Below are 22,533 nucleotides of genomic sequence, written 5' to 3'. Positions count from 1 at the left end.
GGAAGTCAGTACCTGATGGGAGAACATCCTTTACATTGTCAGCACATTGTTATTCTGACACAATTCAAATAAGAAACATTTTTTTAAATGGTCCTAATTTTTTGCACAAGCTTAAAATATTTGAAAGTATTTAGTGATAAATTAATGTGAGAGCTAATACAAATAATCAGGACCACACTTCATTGTGTCAGTGGAAGCGAAGACTTTAAGGAGAAGGAAATTGTAACATTATGAATCTGAAGTCCTAAGTCCTAAAAATGTGCAACTCTGGGGAAATCTTCTGAATGGATAAACAGTGAGTCTTCCCACAAAAATGCACATTAGTACATAGAACAGCATTCCTTGGCTCAAATTAACAAGTCTCACTGACCACAGAAATCTTCCATGTCTGTGGACTAGTTTCATGGCTTCTATTGTAAGTTGTATATGTTTTCTAAAGGTAACTTTATCCTTCCATAGGGAAAAAAACCAGGAAAACAAAAACTGGAAAATAATGAATATCAACCATTTAAGTCATAAATTATCTTGACTATCTTATAGTGAAGTTGTACATATAGAACTACAAATCTCACGAGGAGAGAGAGAATTGAAGAGACAGGAGAAGACAAGGTCTTCAAAAACAAAATGTAGGGAATCAGGGTCATTGAGTCCATCACAACTGTGTTGGACTTGGAGGGCCTAAACAATTTTAAAGACTACACTGATTTTAAACACATGGTTGAAGTTCTATTGTGAGAATGTCCATTAATACTTCTTGTGATGCCTAAAGTACATTGCAAGCTCTTTGCAAAAAGCAGTCATTCCTTATGTAGATATAAGCCTTTCACTATTATCTCAGAAATCTGTCAACCTACCAGGAGATGGACAATCTGGTTGTACAAATGCCAGGAAGGAGTTAACACTCAGTGAAGTCTGAGCCACACTGCTGTTCTAGCTGGCTTGTGCAGCTCTACATTGCTGTCAGTATAATTTAGATATTCTCTTGCTGACTTTATCTGGGCTGCAAACACAATGACTCTCTTCCTGTCTTAAGTTTGCTAGACAGAAAGATGAGAAGAACTGTGGGTTTTATTAACCGTTCTTGGTAGCTCTTTTTTACCTTTTTTGTTTATACATTAGTTTACATCCAGAAAGTAAGAATTAATCAACTTTCCATTTGAAACAGTTGCTTTAGTAGCTACAGTTGAATTCAGTTAACACCATTTGATGAGACAGAACTTGGTCTGAGCAGTGACTTGGATGCTTTACGTTAACCTCAAAGTTAAAAGCCTATGAGAATTTAGGTGTCTGATATCTCCATAGCATTTATACCTCACCATTTCTAAAACATCCTTAAACAGTCTAAATATGTTAAATCTCCATTCAAAATGCCAATGTATAGTTGATTTTCTGTGTGCATCTATTTTCCTATAACAAAGTCCCTTTCTGCCCACTCTGAATAATTAGAAACCTAGAGCTATCTCACTTTTACTTGTGGGTGCAGGGAAGAGAAGAGGGTTCTCAGAAGAACCACTCTGACAGCAACCACAACTTTTCTAACAAACATAATTGTCAGAGCTTTCAATACTACTACTAATCTTACCTAAGACTGCTTGGCTCTACAAAGTCACAGCTTTTGAACTTAAAATTCTTGGTTTATAATCACTCCTCTGGGAGCAAGAACATAGAAACTAAGAAAAGAAATTTTGATCAATTAAAAGGAATTAGAATAAAAATTGGACAGTTACTAACTAGTTTAGAAATAACACTAGTCTTGCAAGACATGTATTTGATCTGTTGAATAAGAGATAATCTGCTGGTTTGTACTGGTGGATCCTGAAACAAGCTGGCTACAGTAGAGCTCACATCATCTGATCCCCTTCTACAGCTACTTACATATCCTGAAAAAGATGGACTTACCACTAGCAATACTCAAGTGGAAGAGAGGAGAGGGGCAAGAGCTTGTTAAATCCATTTTCAATTTCCATCCCCTGGCTATGCAATTATCATCTTATGCGAGGTCTTAGCCACATTTTCTGACCAAAAGGAAATATGGGAAGCATTTGTTTCAGCAGTGACCAGAAGACACTGGTAACCAGCAGAAAGGAAAACTCTACCAGGCTGCTTTGTCTCAGCCAAGGATTCCCAATTCAGATCTCAGAAAAAGCAGAACAGCTGAAGACATAGTATTTCATGAGCAATGAAATGACACAGGGTTCCATTATTGTGGCATCTCCTGAGTGATGGCCACTTCTCCACCGACAGTGACCCCCAGAACAGATTGGGCAGGATTTGGCCTGAAGCTGTATCTCGGGCCTTGGTCCTTCCCACTCTGCTCAGCAGTAGCAAAATATAGCAAGTGGGATTTTTTTCAACTCAGATCAACTGGGAAGCAGACTGCCAAATACAGCATGATTTTACCCCATGGATAGGATAATAATGATAATGATAATAATTTAATATTTTTAAAATAATATAACTTAAATTTGAAGTTACCTCTACAAAACAGCAAAAATTTTAATATATAAAAATCAGAACCACTTCCACTAAAGCAGTATTTGCAGATGAACTTGCTGACGTGTGTAGATTTTATCTCACTGACCTAGAGCTACAGCAGGACACTGCAAAAAGGACTTTATGGCAGCCAGAGTCAGAACAAAGCTCCAGCAAGAACATTTTCCTCCCTGTTCAGCTGCTGTGGGTCAGGAACCTCGTCTGGGGGGAGGGTGAGAGCACTGAGGAGCTGTGCTGCTCCTCACACCCTGGGCACAGAGTAATTACAACACCTTCCCATGAATAAATCACCCCAACAGGCATGGATTTCCTCTTTGAAACTGCAGCAGCTGTGGTGGTCAGTAAGGAAATCGATTGCCCAGACAGGCAGGAAACGCCTCAAATCCTTCTCTGTGACACTCAGGCTTAAGCCTGAAGCAGTGTCTCTGCAGGACCACCACCCATGGCACAGGTGGGTCACGTGCAAAAGGATAAAATACTAAACACACAAACACAAACTTTCAGAGTGTCGTGCATGTGAAGGGTGTGATTTGCTAATCTTGCCAAAGCAACTGTGACTGGCCATTCCCAGACTGGAGCATCTAAGTAGAGATAGGATTTTTCAGACAAAAGGAGAGCAGCATTGCCCAGGGGAAAAAAAAAAATCCAATGGCTCAAAACAGACAAAAATCAAAGCACTCAAACTCATAGTCACTAGTGGCTGTTTGTGGTGGTACTGTTCATTGGGCTGGTTTTGGGGGTGGTCTTTTTAATTCAAACATTCTCTCTGTATTAAGAAGCAGAAGAAGTTTCACTGGAATGCAAACCTCATAGTTGCAGGTTTCCCACAGGTCATCAAGCTTGACACAGGGTCAGAAAAATACCCAAACCTTTGGGATATTTTGATGCACATTATTTCATTAATGCTACCAAAAAGAAATATTACCGATCTTGCAACTGTCAGAGGAAACAAGTCAGAAATATATACTGTAAAAGAGATTAAGAAACTGTTCATTGGGTTACTAGTTAATTATTAGAGCTTCTCCATCTACTCAAGAAAACAATTAAATCAGACATCAAAGTTCATTAAGAAAATGAATTTACATTACTTCAAAATCTCTTTTTGGCCCTCCTACCTAGATATCATATTCATAAGATGGCAGACAGAACTCTAAAAGATCTGGGGTATATTTTAAAGTGATCACCTAAAACCTAAAGATTTAATAAATGGCCTTTATTAAGCATACATAAAACCTTGTAAAAGGAAAAAACCAAAGTGTTTTCCAGTAAGCATGTATGTTTGTGTCATGGCTGTAATGAAACACGCATTAAGTATGAAACATATGGTTTCCATTTTGTTGCCCTGGAATCCATCCAAAGACATTTATGTTGTTAGCTTAACTGTTCTCTTTAGCTGAGAAGCTGTGGAAAATATCTCATCTGAAAAAAATCTGTACCTAGTGGATAACTATAAAAGATTTGCTAGATTTTTAGCAGACTATTTTAATAAAAAAGCCTCTGAGATTACTAGATTTTAAGTTTTTTAAATTAGTATATAATTTTCTAACTGAAAACAAATTTGCTTTAAGAGGTACCAGAATTCTATCAACAGATTATACCGGTAATATTTTTTTTAGTTAACAAATCTGTGGAGGTGTTTATGGCTCTCTTTTGGAACCAGGCCATCTGACCCAACAAGAATGAATGACAGTATCATTACTAAAGTATCATCTCCCTAACTTCATAAAAGAGCACTGAAGATACTCTGAAGATCACATCTGGCTAATAAGCTGGTTCAGAGGCAAGGTTCATTAAAAATTAGAGAAAAATAAGATAGCTTTCATTCTGCATTTTTTTAATAATTCCTGGGTTTGCCTTGATGCAAAAGTAGGTCAGCCAAGAGCTGGCTAAGAATTTCAAAGTATCTATCATGAATGCTCAGATTCAAATTTTATTTATATTAGCAGATAATATACCAGAAGGGCTGAAAAAAAAGTTGAAAGGTTAAATTTTGCCATGATATACTTAAAAATTAATTCCTAAATCTTAAGATTTCTAACCTCAGTAACAGACAATCTATTAAACCTTTCATATCTTTGTGCATGAACCAATTCATTAAGCCTGCTGTAGTTTTTACAAACCATTGCTAAATTTTTGTTTGATGAAGCCAATGGAAAAGACTATTATGAATAAATTGATAAATGCAATGAGATCAGTTTGAAGACTTTACAATTTCATGCTTCTTTATTTATTTAGTTGAGATTATTTGGGATGTGGCAGACAAAAATCTCCATTTTGTTACCTTAATGATTACATGGCTTGAGGATTGTGCTCTCTGTAAAGGGCCCTGCAGCTGGAAACTCCACACTGCCCCTGTTGTGCCACTGTACAAGCTTGTTCATCTTCACAACCCATTGCAAGAATTAGCTGGTTATTCTAACTCACCTTTGCCATCTGTGCTTGGACTCCACTGGCCTTTAAAGCAGAAACCGCCTTCTGAGCAGCTGCTGGGCTGTCAAAGTCAACAAAACCATAACCTGAAAGAGAAAACATCATTTTGTTAGCAAGACAGCAACCAGCTTACAAACAAACACTTCACAGCCAACAGCCATGCTACTGGCATGGTTATTTAATACAATTTTCTTGTTGTTCAACAGGGACAATTTGAACTCCAGGTCTTCATGCAGTGTCGCCTTCCCCCCCTCAAAAAAAGAAAAACCTAGAAAAGTTCTTGAATCTTGAACTAGTGGAACAAATCCATTTCCATGTCCACTCATTATGAGAATTTTGGCCAAATTGCTAACAAGCAGTGCAGTGCTTTGCCTTCTGTTATCTGGTACGTAACTTCTAACACCAGATTATTTCAGAGATCACCAAATAAAGCATCATCTATTAATTTTTCTGAAGTAAATTCTTATTGCAGTTTGAATAAATGACAAGTAAGTCTGTAAGTTACTTTTTGTTTATTCAAATTTTTCAGGAGAGGAATTTAGTTTAAAAGACACCCATCTACCCAATTTTTGGTAAATTACTTATCTCACTGTGTATACATAAAAGACAGTTAAATTTAAAAGTGAGTGAAAACCCATCTTCAGTGAAACCAAATGGTTTTTCCTATTATTGAAAGAATGTGAAAAACTGGCCAGAAAGCATTTTCTATGCCATACAATGCAATCTTTAAATATTAAAATAAGCTCAACATCAATTGAAACAAATTGAAACAAATTATATTTGAAATAAACTCTTTTCTTATTCTGAACAAGAACATGTAACTAAGGGATTCCAGGATGCCCAAATTGCAATACATCTTGGCCTTAACAGACACTGGCCTTACAGGCTGGGATTTTTAATCCAGCCTGGGAATTGGAGGCTCAAGGCTCACCACGAGGCAGTCAGAGTTTGGAAGCTACTTCCACTAGATGTTATTGCAAACCTCATTATGCATTTTCCAATCCCCCTCTTTTCCACCAGTGAGCTGCCCAAGTATTAATAAAACCCCTTTCCAGAGTTAAAGTTGGGGTAAAAGAAAGCAAACAAAAAACCCAACAATGAAATAACCTCTGGAGGAGTAGAAAATGGAAACATTTCTTCAAAATATATTACAATCCTCTTACAATATATCTATACTGAGAAAAGGTTGTCTAATGTTAGAACAGGACAAGCTTTAAAGCTCTTAACTTGGGAAAAACAACTCAAGCGTCCTTGTACATCACTGCAAGCTTATTTATGCTGCCAAGAAGCTGAAGAAAGCAGCATATTGTTTTGTGTAACACGTGGTGGTGTGGATTGTTAAATCCTGACATGAAACAAAGTGAATTAGTTCATATCAAGTTTTGTGCTGCCAAGGCAAGACTAACTTCCCATACCCCAAACTGGCTCTCCACACCCATGGCAGCCTGGGTTATCACCAACACACTGCCAGGTGTAATACAGATAAAGTTACATACTGACACCAAGCATGCCATCAAAGCTGCCTTTGCCACCTTCCAGATGATAGAGAAACTCAATTACTCACTGTTCCAGTTAGTTTAAACCCCAGAGTGTATTTTTTGGCAAAAGCCAGAGATGCTGTCAATCTTTTGGTTAAATTCCAGTTAGATATTTACATTCTGCCTACTTGTGTTCCCATTGCAATTTCAGCAACACACAGTGAGCCTCCCTGGAGCCTTACCTTGCAGTGTACTGTCACAACAGGCTGTTAGCTACCACTTCTCATCAGTGAGATTTAAATTCTCTATTGAAAAAAATCATCTTAAATCTCTTAAAGAATTAATGTGTGAATTTCTGTATCACTGAAAGGCCTACTGGACACTTCAGGAACTGACAAAATGGACAGACTAAATCTGTTAACTGCAATCATATGCATTAACTAATTAAAATAATTGCAAAGGACACCTCCTCTTTCCTAGTCACAATGACATCTGCATACAAGCTAAGAAAAAATTTTCTAGAAATTTCAGTTTCTGAACTGTCAGTGCCTCTTCAATTTGCTTAAGATGGGGAGTTGAGAAGCTATGTCCTTGCACTGGTTCCAAGTTCTGCACAAAAGCTTTGTCTTAATTAATAATGGACTCTCCTCCTTCTGTCTATCAGCTTTCTGCTCATTCATGGGCATTATGCATATTAACACTGCTTAATCAGCTGACTTAATATTTCACTTTGCTCAAAAATTATCTCCTAATTGTAAAAAATTAAAGTCTGAATTCTGGTATTTCAGTGTCTGCTACCACACCTTCTCCCACCACAAACATGCTGGGATCTGAATCACTGCAATTGCAGTGAGCGATGAAAACCCATGAACTGATACATTCAGCTTATCTAGAGGAGTTCTAATTTTTTTTTCCAGCTGCAATTACTTCATTGAAAATGAACCCTCTCTTTGCTCCCAATACATTCAATAGAACATAACAAAACACAATTAGAGTACTGGAACATGTAATTAAGTGCTGCTTCAAGCTACACTAATCAATGGAGCTTATTTCCACAATGTATAATTTTTTAAGATGCTTAGTATAGTTGAATGGTCATCTGCAAGCTTCCCTAGTTTCTCCAGGCAAAAGGGGAAAAGCTGCTTTTAACTCCATTTTTGTTTTTAAAATAGAGGCGAGCTGCCAGCCAGCACTGTGCATGTCAGCTTCACTCTGCCTTGGCTGCGCCACCAACACCGGCTGTCTGCCAGCTCCACTGGAGGCAAATGCATTGTATACACCAACCACCAGCAAGAATGAAACTCATTTAGGAGCAAGAATGGGAAAAAACCCCAAACCAAACCAACAAAGGTAAAATGAACTTAAAATACAACATTAATGCACTTTATAGAATCAGTTATGACTTTCAGGGGAACACAGTATAAAGGAAAATATACATACCTTTGCATTTGTTTGTAGTCTTGTCCAAAATAGCCTTCGTGGATACAATTTTCCCATACCTAAAAAGTATTATACATGTGTAAGTGAAATGAGAAAAGAACATCCTATTATAACAAACACACACATCACTTTATTTTAGCACCTAGTACCCTTTACTCTGTGCAAAATGAAACAATTTATATAGACTATAATTATGGAATGCAAACTCATATATAGATGGAACTGACAAAAACCATCAACAATTTCAAGCACAATCTTGTTCTATATTCTCAGTGGCACCACAGAATAAGCCAGAAAAGAGTGCTTTATAGAAAAGAATTCCAGGCATTTAAAATCCTGGTATTTATAAGACACTATGTTATAGATATAAGCTGGGACTCTCAGTACATAGACCAGTTAGAGCAGACCAGTTGCCTTGTCAGTGGCAGGTTTGCTGGCTAGCACAATATAGAAAAAGAAAAAAAAAATAGAGAAAAACCCAGCAAAACCCCAACTGACAAACACAAAAATATTACACCCGATTTAATATTATTCTGTTCTGGAATGTGACAAGTAGAAGACTAAAGAAAGCTGTTCAGCAAAGTTGGCAAAAAAATCTGTACATTTCTGTAAATATAAGCAATTTCAACTAAAATAAAAACACCCCTCAGGAAAGTTTCAATTTTCTTTTTCTCATTGCCAGTTTCTCAGCACCTGGTAAGCCCAGTCTGCTATGCAGCCCAAAGGTGAGTACACAGAGATCTCAGAAACTAAGCTTGGAAAACAAGTGGACAGCAATCTCACCTATAAGAACAATGACTGTTTTGGAAGCAAGTCTATCTGCCAAGTTTATCAGAACTAGGTATTTTGATCATTTCTAGAGTAGAATTGTTCCTGTTTGCAATTTCCCTCCAAATAAAAATCCCAGATTCAATTTAAAAACAGCAATTCTCTTGGCCTGCATACAGGGCACAGGTTTCCCAAGCTCCTTCCCACGTCCTCCTGTTTGCTTGTCAGTGACACTTGTCAGGGTGCCCTGAGCATGGAAGAGAAAAATGATGCAAAAGGAGTTTGCTTTGACTTGAGACTATAATGTAATTTACTACACGAACAGGTATACCTATGCACCGTGTGCTAAGAGGCTCTCTGTCATTGTACAAGAACCCAGAATTATGAGACGTGTTATCGGTATACGAGAGGGGAATTTGGGGATAAATGAACTTTTGTCATCTTACCTGCTAAACAGAACTTCAATAGTGTGAGTATAATTTCAAAACATACTATGTCAAAAGACAACTCTGCAGTAGCCGTATTAGTCTTAAAAATTCTTCAGATTATACTAGAAGCCTAATAAATTGAGCTTTGTTTGTTAAGAGTATTCAATTCACTGTCCACTTGCAAAGTCACAGTTATTCAAAGGCAAAGCCTATTTATAAAGTACTTTCCCCACAAAGAGCATTGAAATACACCTTTCAGTATAGCTAGCACTCTTTGTGACCAGTTTCAACACCCTGCTGTTTATGCAATAGTTATTGGGTGGCTTCAAATAATTGCAAGGGACTAAACCCGGGACACAAGCCATGAAGTGAGTGATTCCTTCTTTTATCTGAAATTGTGAGCATCTACACTGATATAAAATAGAATTATCCCTCTATAGCCTAAAAACATACAAATATCAATGAAAATCAGTGCATACCTGAATTTACCATTTTAGAAGCTGTAATAAAGCAATAGAAATTGTGCATAATAGTTGGAGCAGGTACTTCGTTATTTGTACCACTTATTTTCCAAATATGTCATTCCATTCAGAAAGCTTTATAGTCCCTAAATCAAAACTTCTCGTTTTCTCCAGAATTTTTCTGAGTGCAGAGTAAAAGCACATGTTATAAACGAGAGAGGTAAACTGCTCAGGGTGCTTGGTAACCAGCATGACATTCAACATTTAGCATTCTCCATATCCTATCAGGCTCCCTAAAGCTTCTTAAAGTGAACAGCTACATAGCCTTTTGTGGGAAAAAAATCCCTGGAGGATGATCTTGTCTCTGCCATTGTGTCAGTTCTTGGAAGTGCAGAAAGTGGTGGTGGTGAAGAACCCCAGCCCTGGGTATTTCTGTGAGCACAATGACCTGGCCAGCTGGCTGGGGGCTGCCTTGGACTGCTCCAGCCCACACTGCTGATGCTCAGCAGCCCATGAACAGGTCTCTGCACAGCTGTTCTTTACAGAAACTTTGTGGACTACCTTCCACTGTGCAAAGATGGCTTAGTGATTTATTGCACTGTCCTAGATAGCACGGCTCCTGCAAAGAACCAGCCACCATGGAAGGCTGCCAAGAAATTTCAGCAGTGTGAGTCTAGGAACAAACTGGGAACCTGTATAACAATAGCAGCTATCGCCAGGATTTCTCCTATGATTTTCCCTCCCATGTATGAGTTGTTCTCCACTCACGCCATGAGGCACAGAAAAGCAGTTTACCCACTCTGAGCCTGGCCAGCAGGATGCACCCCCTCCTTGTTCCCAGCATGTGATCTGATATGATCTGAATTACTCCTTGCAGTTTCTCCCAAGTGCTTCCTTCAAATTATGACCATTGTGAAAACTTTTCTTCCCCTTGAATTCTACAGTCGTTATACTCTGCTTTGAACATGAGCTCCTGTCTTCAACTGGTCCTTTATTGGGTGCAACTGCAGTCATGACCCTGCAGAAATCAATGAGCTATAAAATATACCAGTCATGACACAAACTGCTATGTATTGCCTGCTTACAGAAAGGATTATAGCAAGCAAGAGAGAATTTGTATCCCAAAGACATCTATGATGTTAGATCTTGCTGAAGATCCTAACTCCTCTCAAAGCCTATATACATCTAGTTGTCTAAGGCACTTGCTGAGGGTTCTCTCCTGCTCCACATGCTTGGTGAGATTTTGTACCTACAGCAAAGCACTGTTCCATGGCTGGCAGAATCACTTCTACAGCAGTTGGTGTTTGCTCATTCCCTTTCAGCTGAAACAGTTTTTTAAAACATGCTTTCCTTTAAATTAAGTACTAGTCTTTAGAAATAACTGCTAATCTGGCTGGTGACAAGCAACTAGGTATTTCTTATTAAGTGAGTTATTTTTCTCCCCAAAATAACATCAAACTCATGTTCAACAGCAATAGAGAGCTCAGGGTTTTTTTTTTCTTTTGAGTGCTTTTAACACATTCTTCAGTCTGAATTATGTTTGGAGATGGAAAGATGTTTTCAGCTTTGTGTCTCTTTTCTATACAGCACTTGTACCAATATCAGCTCACACATTGAGAAAGAGAGAGCTTGGGTAAGAGGCAGGTAAATAATTGCCAGGGTGCACTGGGTATGGGATTAACAGGGGTGTGCTCAGCAACTGCCTGTGACCCAGTGTACAAGAGGTACAGAACACCAATACAAATGTCTGGCTGGACAGAAGATAAAGAAGAAACATGTTCAAAGCCAAGCTAGGAAGACATGCAGTACAGCTGCTCACCAGGATAATGTTTACTACTGCTTATTACATCCTCACAGCACAGAAATGAAAAAATAGCCCTCACCTGGCTCATGCTGCCCCAAAATCTACTGCCAGGCAATAAGAATGTCAAACACTGCACTATACCTTTGTCTTACATGCTTTTGAATTGGAAGACTTGAAGTGAAGCACCACCACATATTTTTTTTAATCATATTGTTCAGCAACATGGTCAAAAACAGTGCAAACAATCATCCTGACAGATTCACTGCAAATAGCTAGGGATACATTTGACATTTAAAACATCTTTGAAGCCTAATTTTGGCAGCCTCCACAATGCTGAAAGAAAAGGGTCTTTAGAAAACCAAGTACATGAATCAACCTGAACCACTATTTATTTTTCTCCCTTTGTACATCTGGCAGTATGATGAACAGATGTAGAAATGTGAGCGTGAAAAGACACCATCATGAGCATGACAAAGAATGGGGAATGAAGTAGTTTGAAGTCTCTGCCTAAAGTGCTGTTTTGAGTGTTGAAAGAACTTATCTGTGTGTGCATTAGGGGAGGTACAGTAAGAACAGGCAGTGAGAGGCTTGATAAGATTTGTCTGGAATGAATTGTTCAAATCTGCATCCACAACATAATGTAATATACCTCATACCACGATGCTTACAGTGCTTCCCTTTGCAGTACTCTCAACCTGTCTTCCAGCTTTTGCTGTGAAGGATTTCTCTACCACAAGATGTTGACTTGGACTAAAATATGCCAGAAGGATCTCTGCTACCATGGAAAGCCCTTGCCTTTAAATGCTGCTTAGGTCCTCCATCCTGAACTGTCCAGAACTTTGTGTTGAAGATGAACAGTGATCTCCCTTTGTCTAAGTCCAGTCCACCTTTAAAAGAACATTCCTAGAGATCCTGCTGTTACAGTTTGCATTACTGTAGTGCTGTCAAAACTCCTCTAATATACAGAAATGCTGCATATTTTCTGTGTTTGTTATAGATTAATTTTTACATCTTAGAATCTTATCACTGCCCTTCATGGAATGCTCTTAGTTTTAAGATCCAGAATTGTGTGGTAAAACCAGACACGGATTTCATAACTTGTAAGTGGCTCCAAGTACATGAATTAACTTTAAGGTAGAATTGTGAAAGAAAAGAGAACCTGGCTGAAGATAAAATATTCTGACAGGGGGCCAATATTCTCACCAGGTGACTCATAGACTGGAGAGAGCACAACAAAAAGGCAGATCTGGGAAGGGGTGTCACATAGGAGAGCAGACCAATTAATCCTAAAATAAAATGCAGCTGCCTAATATACCCACATCAAAATAAATTGTAATTTTGACTAGGGCAAGTAACTAGATGAAAATGCATAAAGCAAATACTTCATAAGCAATTTCTATACATTAATTGTAACGCTAAAAAGAAAAAGCATGGGCCTGCTTAGTCTGTAAATCAGCTTTAAAAATATAAGAGACAACAGCAAAAACAAAAAAAAAATATTTCTTATTCAAGATGGCCTTATTCACCACACAGCATGGCCAGTGGGTACCTTGCATGTACTCTAAATGCAGCAAATTCTGGTTTGAAATGAAATCATGTTGTCTTTCAGTATGACCTCAAATCAATGCACACAACAAACATGGACTTCGGCAAATCAGTGATGTGCAAATTTTAAGATCCTCACCTCCCCAAACACAGAGTATTCTGTTTTGACCACTGTGACTCAAAAGATTTATATGCAACTGATAGTCTTACTAGCCAGACCCATACCACCATCTATCCTGCTTGTAGAGTGGGTGGAAGCCATTACATTCATCTCAGTTGAGACATGACAAGGAAAAACCCTAACAGCTCATGGGAAGGCCCAATCTCTGCTGGAGTTCCCAGTTCCTCTGTAACACCTGGTGCAGGAGGAGCAAAAAAAATTCCCTGGGTCTGAGAAAAAGAGCCAAGGGAGTTGTCAGCAAGAGCTGACTTGGTACAGTTTGCTCCTGTTCCTCACTGGTCTTGCCATGCTCAGGGCATTTCTAAGCCAACAGCACAGCCAAAGGAACACGATCAGCACCATCAATCTTTTCTTCTGGATCCAAAACCCAAGCATAAAAAGTTTTATCTGGCTCCCATACCTCTGCCTCTCTGCTGCCTTTTGGGAAAGTGGTGTACTGAATCTTAAGCTCTTGGTCCCTTTTAAGCTTAGACAAATAAAGGGAGTTTTTGTTTCTCTATGTATCAAATTTTCAATTTTTCAGTATGGGGAATTTTGGAAAATAGTTGTCAACACAACACTGCTAGTCTTTGTGACAGACAACTCTGATCCCACTCTTTAGTTGTGGGTAAATGTTTCTTACAAAAACTTGATAAAGAAATTTATTCAATCCAGCAGAAGACTGAGTTTTAAGAACAGAATCAAACCATATGGTTTCCATTTTAAAATTCTTCTTCACCACATCTATGCTGTCGCTCAGAAGGAAACATTGCTGAGAACATTTTGTCCGTATTTTGTTTTCTGTTGTTGGAAGACACACTGTTCCTTGAGAAACTCTTTGGAATACTCAGTGCCTTCAAGGCCATCAGGCGCCTAAAGGTTTTCTACCAGAACATAATAAAGCATCTACCACCAAAAGCTGGACCAATCATTTTAAATGCATAATAAAACATTACATGAAAAGTTGCAGTTATACTTTCATATTTTTACTTTCCAAGTTAATGCGTATGGATATTCTAGCTTTATTCTAGTATGAGGTCTGTCTCAAAATTGTTAGATTTGGCTAATTTATTCAATTTAGTAGTCTTCTTTCCTAGTTTCAGATATTCAACCACTGGGTTAACCAATGCCACCAGATGTGCCTTGTTTCCCACATTAGACCATATTTTTCTGGTATGCAAAACAGAACTTACTTGAGTGCCTAAATTAAAGTGTTCTTTTGATGACATGGTGTTAAATGATCATGTGGTTTTGATATGAAGCTAGTTCCTTCCTTTCTTAATAATTGTCCCTTTGACTCTCTGTACTTCAGAAGAAAGATGGTATTTTCAAAATACCCATATATCCAAATAGTTCTCATTCCCATTTGTTATTATTTTATTTGGGAGATAAATAATACCTCCAAATAAATGAGAATTTATTATTATAAAAGCCAACTACAGTTTTGTCTTTACAAAATTACAAAAATTACATTTAGTCTATTAATGTAAAGATTACTTTTGAGATCTGGGTACTAAAAAAAAAAAACCACCAGAAAAAAGATCCCCCAACTAAAAAAGCCAAAACACCCTAGGCTCCTATGAACTTTGCCTTTACTGACAAATCAATATTCTTATATACTGCTGTAAACTCTTCCTTAAGATCAGCAAAGCTTTCTTCACAAGATGTCTGTTTTTAACTCTTCTTTTTAATTTAATTCCTGTTTTTAATAAGAATCAGTGTATGTCATCATCATTACCAATGTAACTACCAACACCTCCACAGTGCAAACCACTTTTATTTTGGTACAAATAATCTGTTCTTCAGTCTCACTAGGTCACAATTCCAGATTTCCCTGAGAAGTAATCAAAAGCAGTAAAACCAGATGCAAGTCCAGATATTTTCTCATCTCTTACCATTGTCTGTCCTCACAGGACCAGATGCTTTGCACAATGGACAAACACAAATTAGCAAAGTGTGAACAAATGCCTTGTGAGTTTCTTGGACAATGTTAATTTCAACAGATAAAAAGCAGTATTTTATGAATAGGTATTTGGCTTGTAGTGTACAGGCTCTACACAAATGTAAATGCTTCTTAGAACTAAAAATAATCAGGAATTCAAAATCTTAATGGACAGTGACACACAAAAATAGATTTTGGAAATTATTATTTTTCAGCTACCCAATTTGTTTTTCCCAAGAGTAGTTATTTCCTGGTTCAGACAAAGATAAGCTGTGGGGATAGGGAAGATATGTTTTTAGAATCAGGAAATGTTTGCTTCCTTCTGCTCTTGCTTTGTAGAGATGTGAATAACCTCTATCCATTCCTTAGAAGCTGACTGAAATTCAACAGGAAGGAGTCCCATTAGCATCCTACAGCTATTTTTGGGATGTAGGTTTTTCAATTAATATGATCCTTGTTGTACAACAAACTGATTATTTTAAAAGCAAGAACCACTGCACAACATCTTTAAGCAAGACCCACTGCACATCATCCTGCACAGCCGAGGAAGACTTTGCATTTTAATATCTCTGGGCATTTTAAACATTTCAGAAATATTACAGCTGACACTAAAGCAGCTTTCCCAATGTGGCTTTTTAGTTTCTTAATGAACAGACTTTCAACAGCTGCTTGCAGAGGTGTGTACTCTGTCAATTTTAAACCAACAAATATGTAAGGGCATGTTTATTTAATTTTACTTTATAAGGTTAAGAATGTTGCAATATGTGAAAAAGCAGTACTTAAAAAAAGTTATACTTCAGTAATATGATGACACAGTCATGGGGGGAAAAAAAATTAAAAATAATCCGTTAAGTATGCACACACACATATGCACACCCACTCCCAGCAAAAAGCTTTTGGAGTTGGAGGGGAAGGCTCTCATATTATGCCCTGTCAGGCATAAAGAAAAATGCTACTCTGAGAAAAAACACAATCAATTTACATTAGGGTTTTGGGGGCTTTTTTTTTTTTTTTTTTTTTTTTTAACTTTAAAAGAAAGAAAAAGGCAAATTCTGAAGGATGAACCTGCAAATTCTTTTCTAGGCTCTGACAAGTTTATCAGTGTCTGCAGCCCCAGCCGCTCCACTGAGGATGTGAATTCAGATACTTGGCAGAGCTATGATTAATAATCACCCTCTCTTCAGGGAGAGATTTTTGTCAAAGCCCTCAGTTTTGGCCTATCCTTGCTCAGCTGCAACATGATTTTTACTACTAAACATATGGCACCTAATTTCCATTTAATCTTCCATAGGCTAACAAGAGAATGCTGCTCAGTGTTATGGTAGGGAGAGACAACGGCTCCAGACGCTGAAAAAGGAGAGGGCAATAGCAGCTAAAGTGGCAGAGTTGACCTCTTGCTCTGCACTGGAGATCAGCTTTCATATTTCACAGACTCCTAAAGATTCTCATCAACCTAATGACTCTTATAAAAGCCAGAATACAAACATGCTGGTCCTAAATTTGTTGATTGCATAGCTACTTTAACGGTAGACACAGGACGTCACATGCTGTGAAGAAAAACGGAATTTCAAGCAACAAATTGTGAAAAATGATCCTGTTCTGTCCTTCTTGCTGCCTCTGCCCCTGCAGTAACCCAACCTGACTTCTGACAAGCTGAGGTGATTTTGCATAATCTCTGAACCATCTGCTAGGCTATCTGTCAATTCAGTAGCCTTGTTACTTTACAGTTTATAGGTTAAGCAGGATAAATAACTTAACAGAAACACAAACAGATTTGCCTCTTTGACACACTTTGAAGTGCAAGTATTGTCTAAGTAATCATAGCTTGCTTACTCGTAAATGGAAGAAAAAGAAAATAAAAATCAAAGTAATGCATTAAAACAAATGTCTATTCTTTCAGAAAAGGAAATTGTTTATCATAATCTTCACAGTTTATGAAATCAATAGCACAGCAAAACTGAAGTGATTTTTCCTAACTAATTTTTGCCTACACTTATAGAAGATTTTTCAATTTACCCGTTTAAAAACACACATATGAAGTATTTTTAAATGTGTAAACTGTGCAGAGTTATGGTTTTCAAACATCTGTTTGCAGGGACACAATTGCTGGTTGACATTAAAAGTGCTGTTTCCTGCCAAAGATCTATTGAGTTTGTTAACCAATGAGAGCGAAAGACCACTCTGGTTTTCCTTATAAATTATGTGGTATTGTTCCTTACAGAAAAATTTTTAAATATGCAGACATGTGTGCAAATCAGATAGAATGGTTTAGAAACTAATTTGCTACTATTCTGCTTCTAATATAGAATATTGTAATTTATGTGAAATGCTCTTCCACTGAAAGCATTACAGAAAGTTTCACCATAAAAGAGAGAACTGAGGATCCTTTGCATGAAAACAGTTTGCAGTTATTCAGATAGTCAAACAATAAATCTCAGAATTATCATAAATTATAATAAATCAACTAAAATGCATTAAGATGATTCAAACAAGAAGTTGCCAGTAAATGCTACAACATCAGAAAAATCAAGGAGTCTGCTTCTCAGTGTCTGCCTCACAAAGCAGGCTGCACTTCCTAATCTCTACTGTCCAGCATCCAGTTCAGCAGTTCTGGAGAACCCTGACTTTACAAAAAGAAAAAAAAAATTATTCAATTAAAAGATACTTGGAATTCTTGGCTAATTCACTTTTTAGTACTACCATCACTCTTACTTAAGAAAACACAGGATCATCTACATTTTCTGCAGCAATTTGATGTGCAACTACTGACAAGGCTATTCCAGTATATGGGAAGAGGTTACAATTTCCTGCTGTTACAAGATGGAAGAACAAAACCATGTTCTTTTAAGAGAGCAAATGGTCTCAACCCTGTTGTTTTCTTACCCTAGTGCTACAGAATGGACACAAATTATGTACTGAAAAAAAAAAATCTGCATTTTTCACCCAACTGAAAGCTTGAAACAATATTATTTGCAAATAAATTATCATAGTTTCTGTGGCTCCCAGAAAGAATACAAAAGACATGAAAGCATAGGGTTTCACATGGGCACAAAAGATACAGGTTTTTTTTTTTTTTTAATAATAATTCATTTGCAAGCATAGCAAGAAAGTAACAAAAAGGTTCAAATTACAAAGCTGAAATGTTGTTTCTACAGTCTAGTGATTTTTTTCATCCTTTTCTTTATACTGAGAAATGATCACTACTCAGGACAATGATTTGGGAGGATGAGAAATTAACCCAGATGAATATTAATATGTAGTTATAAGCCAAGCTCATGGCAGGTCTGCAGATGTGCATGTATTGATTTACCACTGCTTGCTGTTTTAATCTGAAAGTACAGCACTACTTCCATGCTCAACCATAAATCTTGGCAAATTTCAGCCTCACTGATTTTGCAGAGCCTACACTAACAGCTTGAAAGAATAAAAGCATGAAGACATAAGAGAGCAGTTCTTGTTATTCATAACTCTTTCCTCTTCCCTCTGTTAAACAGTAGAGATCAGCTTGGGAGCATAAATGAGCCTCTCTACCTGAAGACATTTTATTTTTGAATTCCTCCTCCTCCATGCAAGGAAGCCAAATTCAGTCATTGTCAGCACATGATGCATTGTCCATTATTTTGGCTATTCCTAAGCATATTTCTTTTTCTTGTGGGAGGGAATTAAGGAAAAGGCAAAGGGAAAATAAAATCATTTATCTACACTTCCCAATACTTTTTTCTCTTGCTTAGTCAGAACAGTGTAAATCAAAATGATTTTATCATTTGGCTACAGGCTTAGCTAGTGTGAGATTACCTCCTCTCCGGATAGATAGGCAGACACCTATTAATACCACAAGCCTACATACTTGCAGAAGATTACTCTTTAATTTATTCTTGCATATCAATTTCATTTCTGGTGAAGGTTGCTAACCAAGTCTTATACATTCAGTTTAAACAGACAGTGCCTCAAGGAAGCCATCAGTCTAGAAAACCATGAGATTGAGGACTGCCATAAAAGGGCACTTCCAACCACACCCCATTTCCCAAGCCCTGATCCATCTGCCAACTCCGAACTACAAAAAACTGTTTCACATTTTGTGAAAATTACATATATAAAAAGTACATATATCTATATGTACATGCATACATAATGTTTTTTCTTGCACTGAAGATGTTTTGTTGCTAGTATAATGCCTAGCATTGATAACTTTTTTTAACTACATCAAGGTATTTTTTTAACTACATCAAGGTATTTTGTATGTTTTGCCCTCTGGCTTTGTAACATTAAGACAACTGAAAAGACAAGAGGATTTCCAACACTTAGTCTGCTGGATTAAAGTACACTACACATAAAGATAACTGTTTGTCCTTACCTCTAGCTTGCACTAATTTAACATCCCATCTCAGAAAGTGTTGGCTGCCTCTCTTCTGTCTGGAAGGCTGGAGAGGGAAAGTCTCTATATGTTCAAATAACTTCCAGTTTCTCTGAACTGCATTTTAAAGTGGTTCTTCTATGAAATACTCATAGTTACATCCTGCCTTCAATAGCTATTCTATACTGGGATTAGCACCTTGTAATGAAGACACTACAATAAATAAAGTACAAACTCCTTTAATTTCTGGTAACTTAATGTCAATCTTATTAGAACAGAGCTAAACGGACAAATTACTCAAAATCACTGCTAAGCCTTCCAGATGCCTTGTCCCCTTAATAGCATGGCATGTAGACTTTATCTCTATTTGAATCTGCTTCTGCAGTCTCAAGTCCCAGCTGTGCTGAATAGCAAATAACTCCATTTCAATAGGGAAGATGGTTGTACTAAAGTAGTTCTCTCCAGGGGTCAATATACTTCAGAAGGGCATTTAAGTGGCTGTATGTTATTGAGCAGAAACATCAGCTCACATATTATTGATTGTAACTGCACGGCTCTGTTGAAAAGATGCCTGCAGTAGTATTAAGTGCTGAGACAGGGATAGAGGAGTGTTATGCATTAAAAAAATACTATCCATCTGTTGCCAAATTTTAGATAGATGAGCAATCACAAGCTGTAACACAAAATCTAAAGTGCAACCTCTGTAGCTGATGCGTCAGGGTCATATTCAGTGACACTTCCTCAGTTTCACACTGCTTAGATGATCTTTTGAATATTGACTGAGGAAAGCAGGAGGCAGAGTTTGATTTCTGCAGTTTTGCAAAGAGTATGTAATAGATACTTACATAGAAATCTGCTTTTGGTAGCTTAAATGTACCCTTTTCTTTAAAACATCATTAATCTGTTCAGATCCCATCACTGCAGCAGCCCAGGACAATGGAAGCCCTCTGGAAGCACTGCACCATCAGCCCACTGGGCCCTGAGCAGCAGCCAGGGCTGCAGGCCCACGCCCTGGGCACCCCCAGACTGCCCTGCAGGACACACAGAGCCCTGAACCACATGTGATCCCCAGCCCCTCATCTCCAGTGACTTTTGCAAAATGACCATGTAAATACCATCATGGAAGGGTAAGCCCAGTGTCCCAGACTGCACTTTTGGCAGCGTGCCCAAGGAAGCAGTCGGATCACTGGGCTTCACAGTGAAGAACACAGATGATAGAGGTTAATCCTGGCCTAGCAGGGAAAACCCAACCCAAAAGTATTTGTGCAAAGGGGGGAGTCAGCTGGGCTCAGAGAAAATTAAGATCTTCCAGTTTGCTGTGTCAACTGCAAACCTGGATGGAAACTACATGAAGCAGAATAAGATATACAGTCAAAAGTTTCTTAAAAGGAGCATCTGGGGGAGTTTCACAAACCCAGAACATCAGCAGCCACAGAAGGCATTAGTCAAAAAACCACATTCTTACACAGAGTCAAGAAAAATCAATCAAACCCTGCATGACTGCAAAGTTGACAGGCAAGCCCAAAGTCAGTAAAGTCAATCCATTATCACCACCTTTCTTGAACATACTCAGCATTACATGCCAGCAAGGAAGCTTGTATGACATGATCACAGTGTTTCTGGGCTTTACAGACCTTTTTGTTTCAGAGAGCCTGAGATGACTATTTCTTTGCCTGCAAGAGGGCAGCAGAACAAGCTTTTCTCTTAGAAGTGATAAAGTACTACAGGAAAGAAGCTGTAACTCCTGAGGATGAATCTCCATGCCTGCACTTCAGGTTTTAAAATAGTTTTCTAATTTTTCCAATCAATTTAATTAAACAAGATGCTTAAAGCAATTCAAGTAGAAACTTTAAAATACTTTATATAAAACCCACTAAGAGGCAAGGAAATAGAATGGATACAATTATCACATAGGAAAGGACTGAGACTGGAAAGAGGCAAAGGCTATACCCAGTGTCAGAGAGCCACCCCCTAGTAAAGAGTTAAATAGTATCTAGGTCACTCTAAAGTCTTTCCTGCACACCCTCAGCTCACTGCATATCGGAAACGCTGTGTGGGAAGGCCAGGGAAATAAACTCACAGACCAAGTATGACTCAGACTGCAGTAATTTAATGGTACTTTTATTCCCTTAAATTATCTTTGGGATTAAAAGAATCCCCACCCTTAACATGGAACCAAATCACAATGAAAGGGAGAAACCACAAATTAACAGATCTTAGTGTTAACAAAAGGTATCTAGAAACAAATTAATTATTAATGGCAAGGAGCAAAACCTCTCCTAGAACATACTATATGATCAGAACAGCAGAAGGTGAAGAATTTGAACCCCAGTCAGATGTTCTTCTGAAAGCCCAGTGAGGATGATCTCAGTAACAGGAATGTCAGAGAACTGCCTGCCAAAAAAATAAAGGAGAACTGTCATAGCCAAATGCTGACCTCTACCACTAGGGGAAAGCAGCTTGAGAGAAACAGCCTCACATTTCCTCCATCACTGAAGAAGTTGAACTCAAGAGCTGTCAAATCTCTTTGGCACAAGCATGAACAGAAGTATTGAGTCACAAAGAAGGCAGAACACCAGTGACCCAGATCCAAATACAAATCTAGCAAAATTCTTGAGGGGAAATTAAATTTCTTGTAAATTCTCTCCCCTTGAAAAAAGCAAAAGTTTGGAAAAAACACTAGTGAGCAGAAGAAAGCGTTGTCCTCAGAACTCCCTCCTGACTACAACACACAATTCTGAAAATTTACTCTTTCCTCTGCACTTTAAGCTGCCTTCCCATCTCTCACTTACGGAAAGGACAAAACAAGGCACAGTAACTACCAGAAAATGATGAGCAAATCAAAGATGCCCTAAAGGCATTCAGATATTTTCTATCACAAGGACTTGAAAATCTTCATAGGGAGAAACAAATTAATTTCCCCTTTTTCATGGCAAAAAATTAACTGATTTTGTTGTAGTGATATAAATAGCAGTGGATGCCCTTTTCAGTGGAGTTTCTATTAGTATATCATTATAACATTCTAAAGAATTGAGCATCTGTCTTTGCAGCTATATATTTAGATCTGCTCTGTTTCTAATTAAACTATATTTTTTTAAAATCCCATGAGATAAAGAAATGAACAATGTTCCCAAAACCTATATCCACTGCTAGGATACCATTCAGTAACAAGTTACCTTTAAAAGTCAAGTTTTTCTTCTGCTCACCTTTCAGCTACATCCAGACCAGTG

At 37.8% G+C, this 22,533-nt stretch overlaps 1 protein-coding gene across 3 annotated transcripts in view; it reads right to left on the bottom strand.

Annotated features, from left to right (window-relative positions):
• The window catches only part of RBMS1 (RNA binding motif single stranded interacting protein 1), a 143,229-nt gene that overhangs the window by 32,675 nt on the left and 88,021 nt on the right, over positions 1-22,533 (bottom strand). For all 3 annotated transcript variants that reach the window (XM_071435057.1, XM_071435058.1, XM_071435060.1), the window contains exons 3-4: positions 7,842-7,900; positions 4,918-5,009 (exon numbers count right to left, since the gene is read on the bottom strand). In XM_071435057.1, coding sequence (XP_071291158.1) covers positions 4,918-5,009; positions 7,842-7,900 — 151 coding nt within the window. The remainder of the gene's footprint in view (positions 1-4,917; positions 5,010-7,841; positions 7,901-22,533) is intronic.

The sequence above is a fragment of the Agelaius tricolor genome, unplaced genomic scaffold (assembly GCF_023055355.1).
Source record: "Agelaius tricolor isolate 1412-34295 unplaced genomic scaffold, bAgeTri1.0.p SCAF_10, whole genome shotgun sequence".
Classification (NCBI taxonomy): domain Eukaryota; kingdom Metazoa; phylum Chordata; class Aves; order Passeriformes; family Icteridae; genus Agelaius; species Agelaius tricolor.
This window is presented reverse-complemented; position numbering and strand designations above follow the sequence as displayed.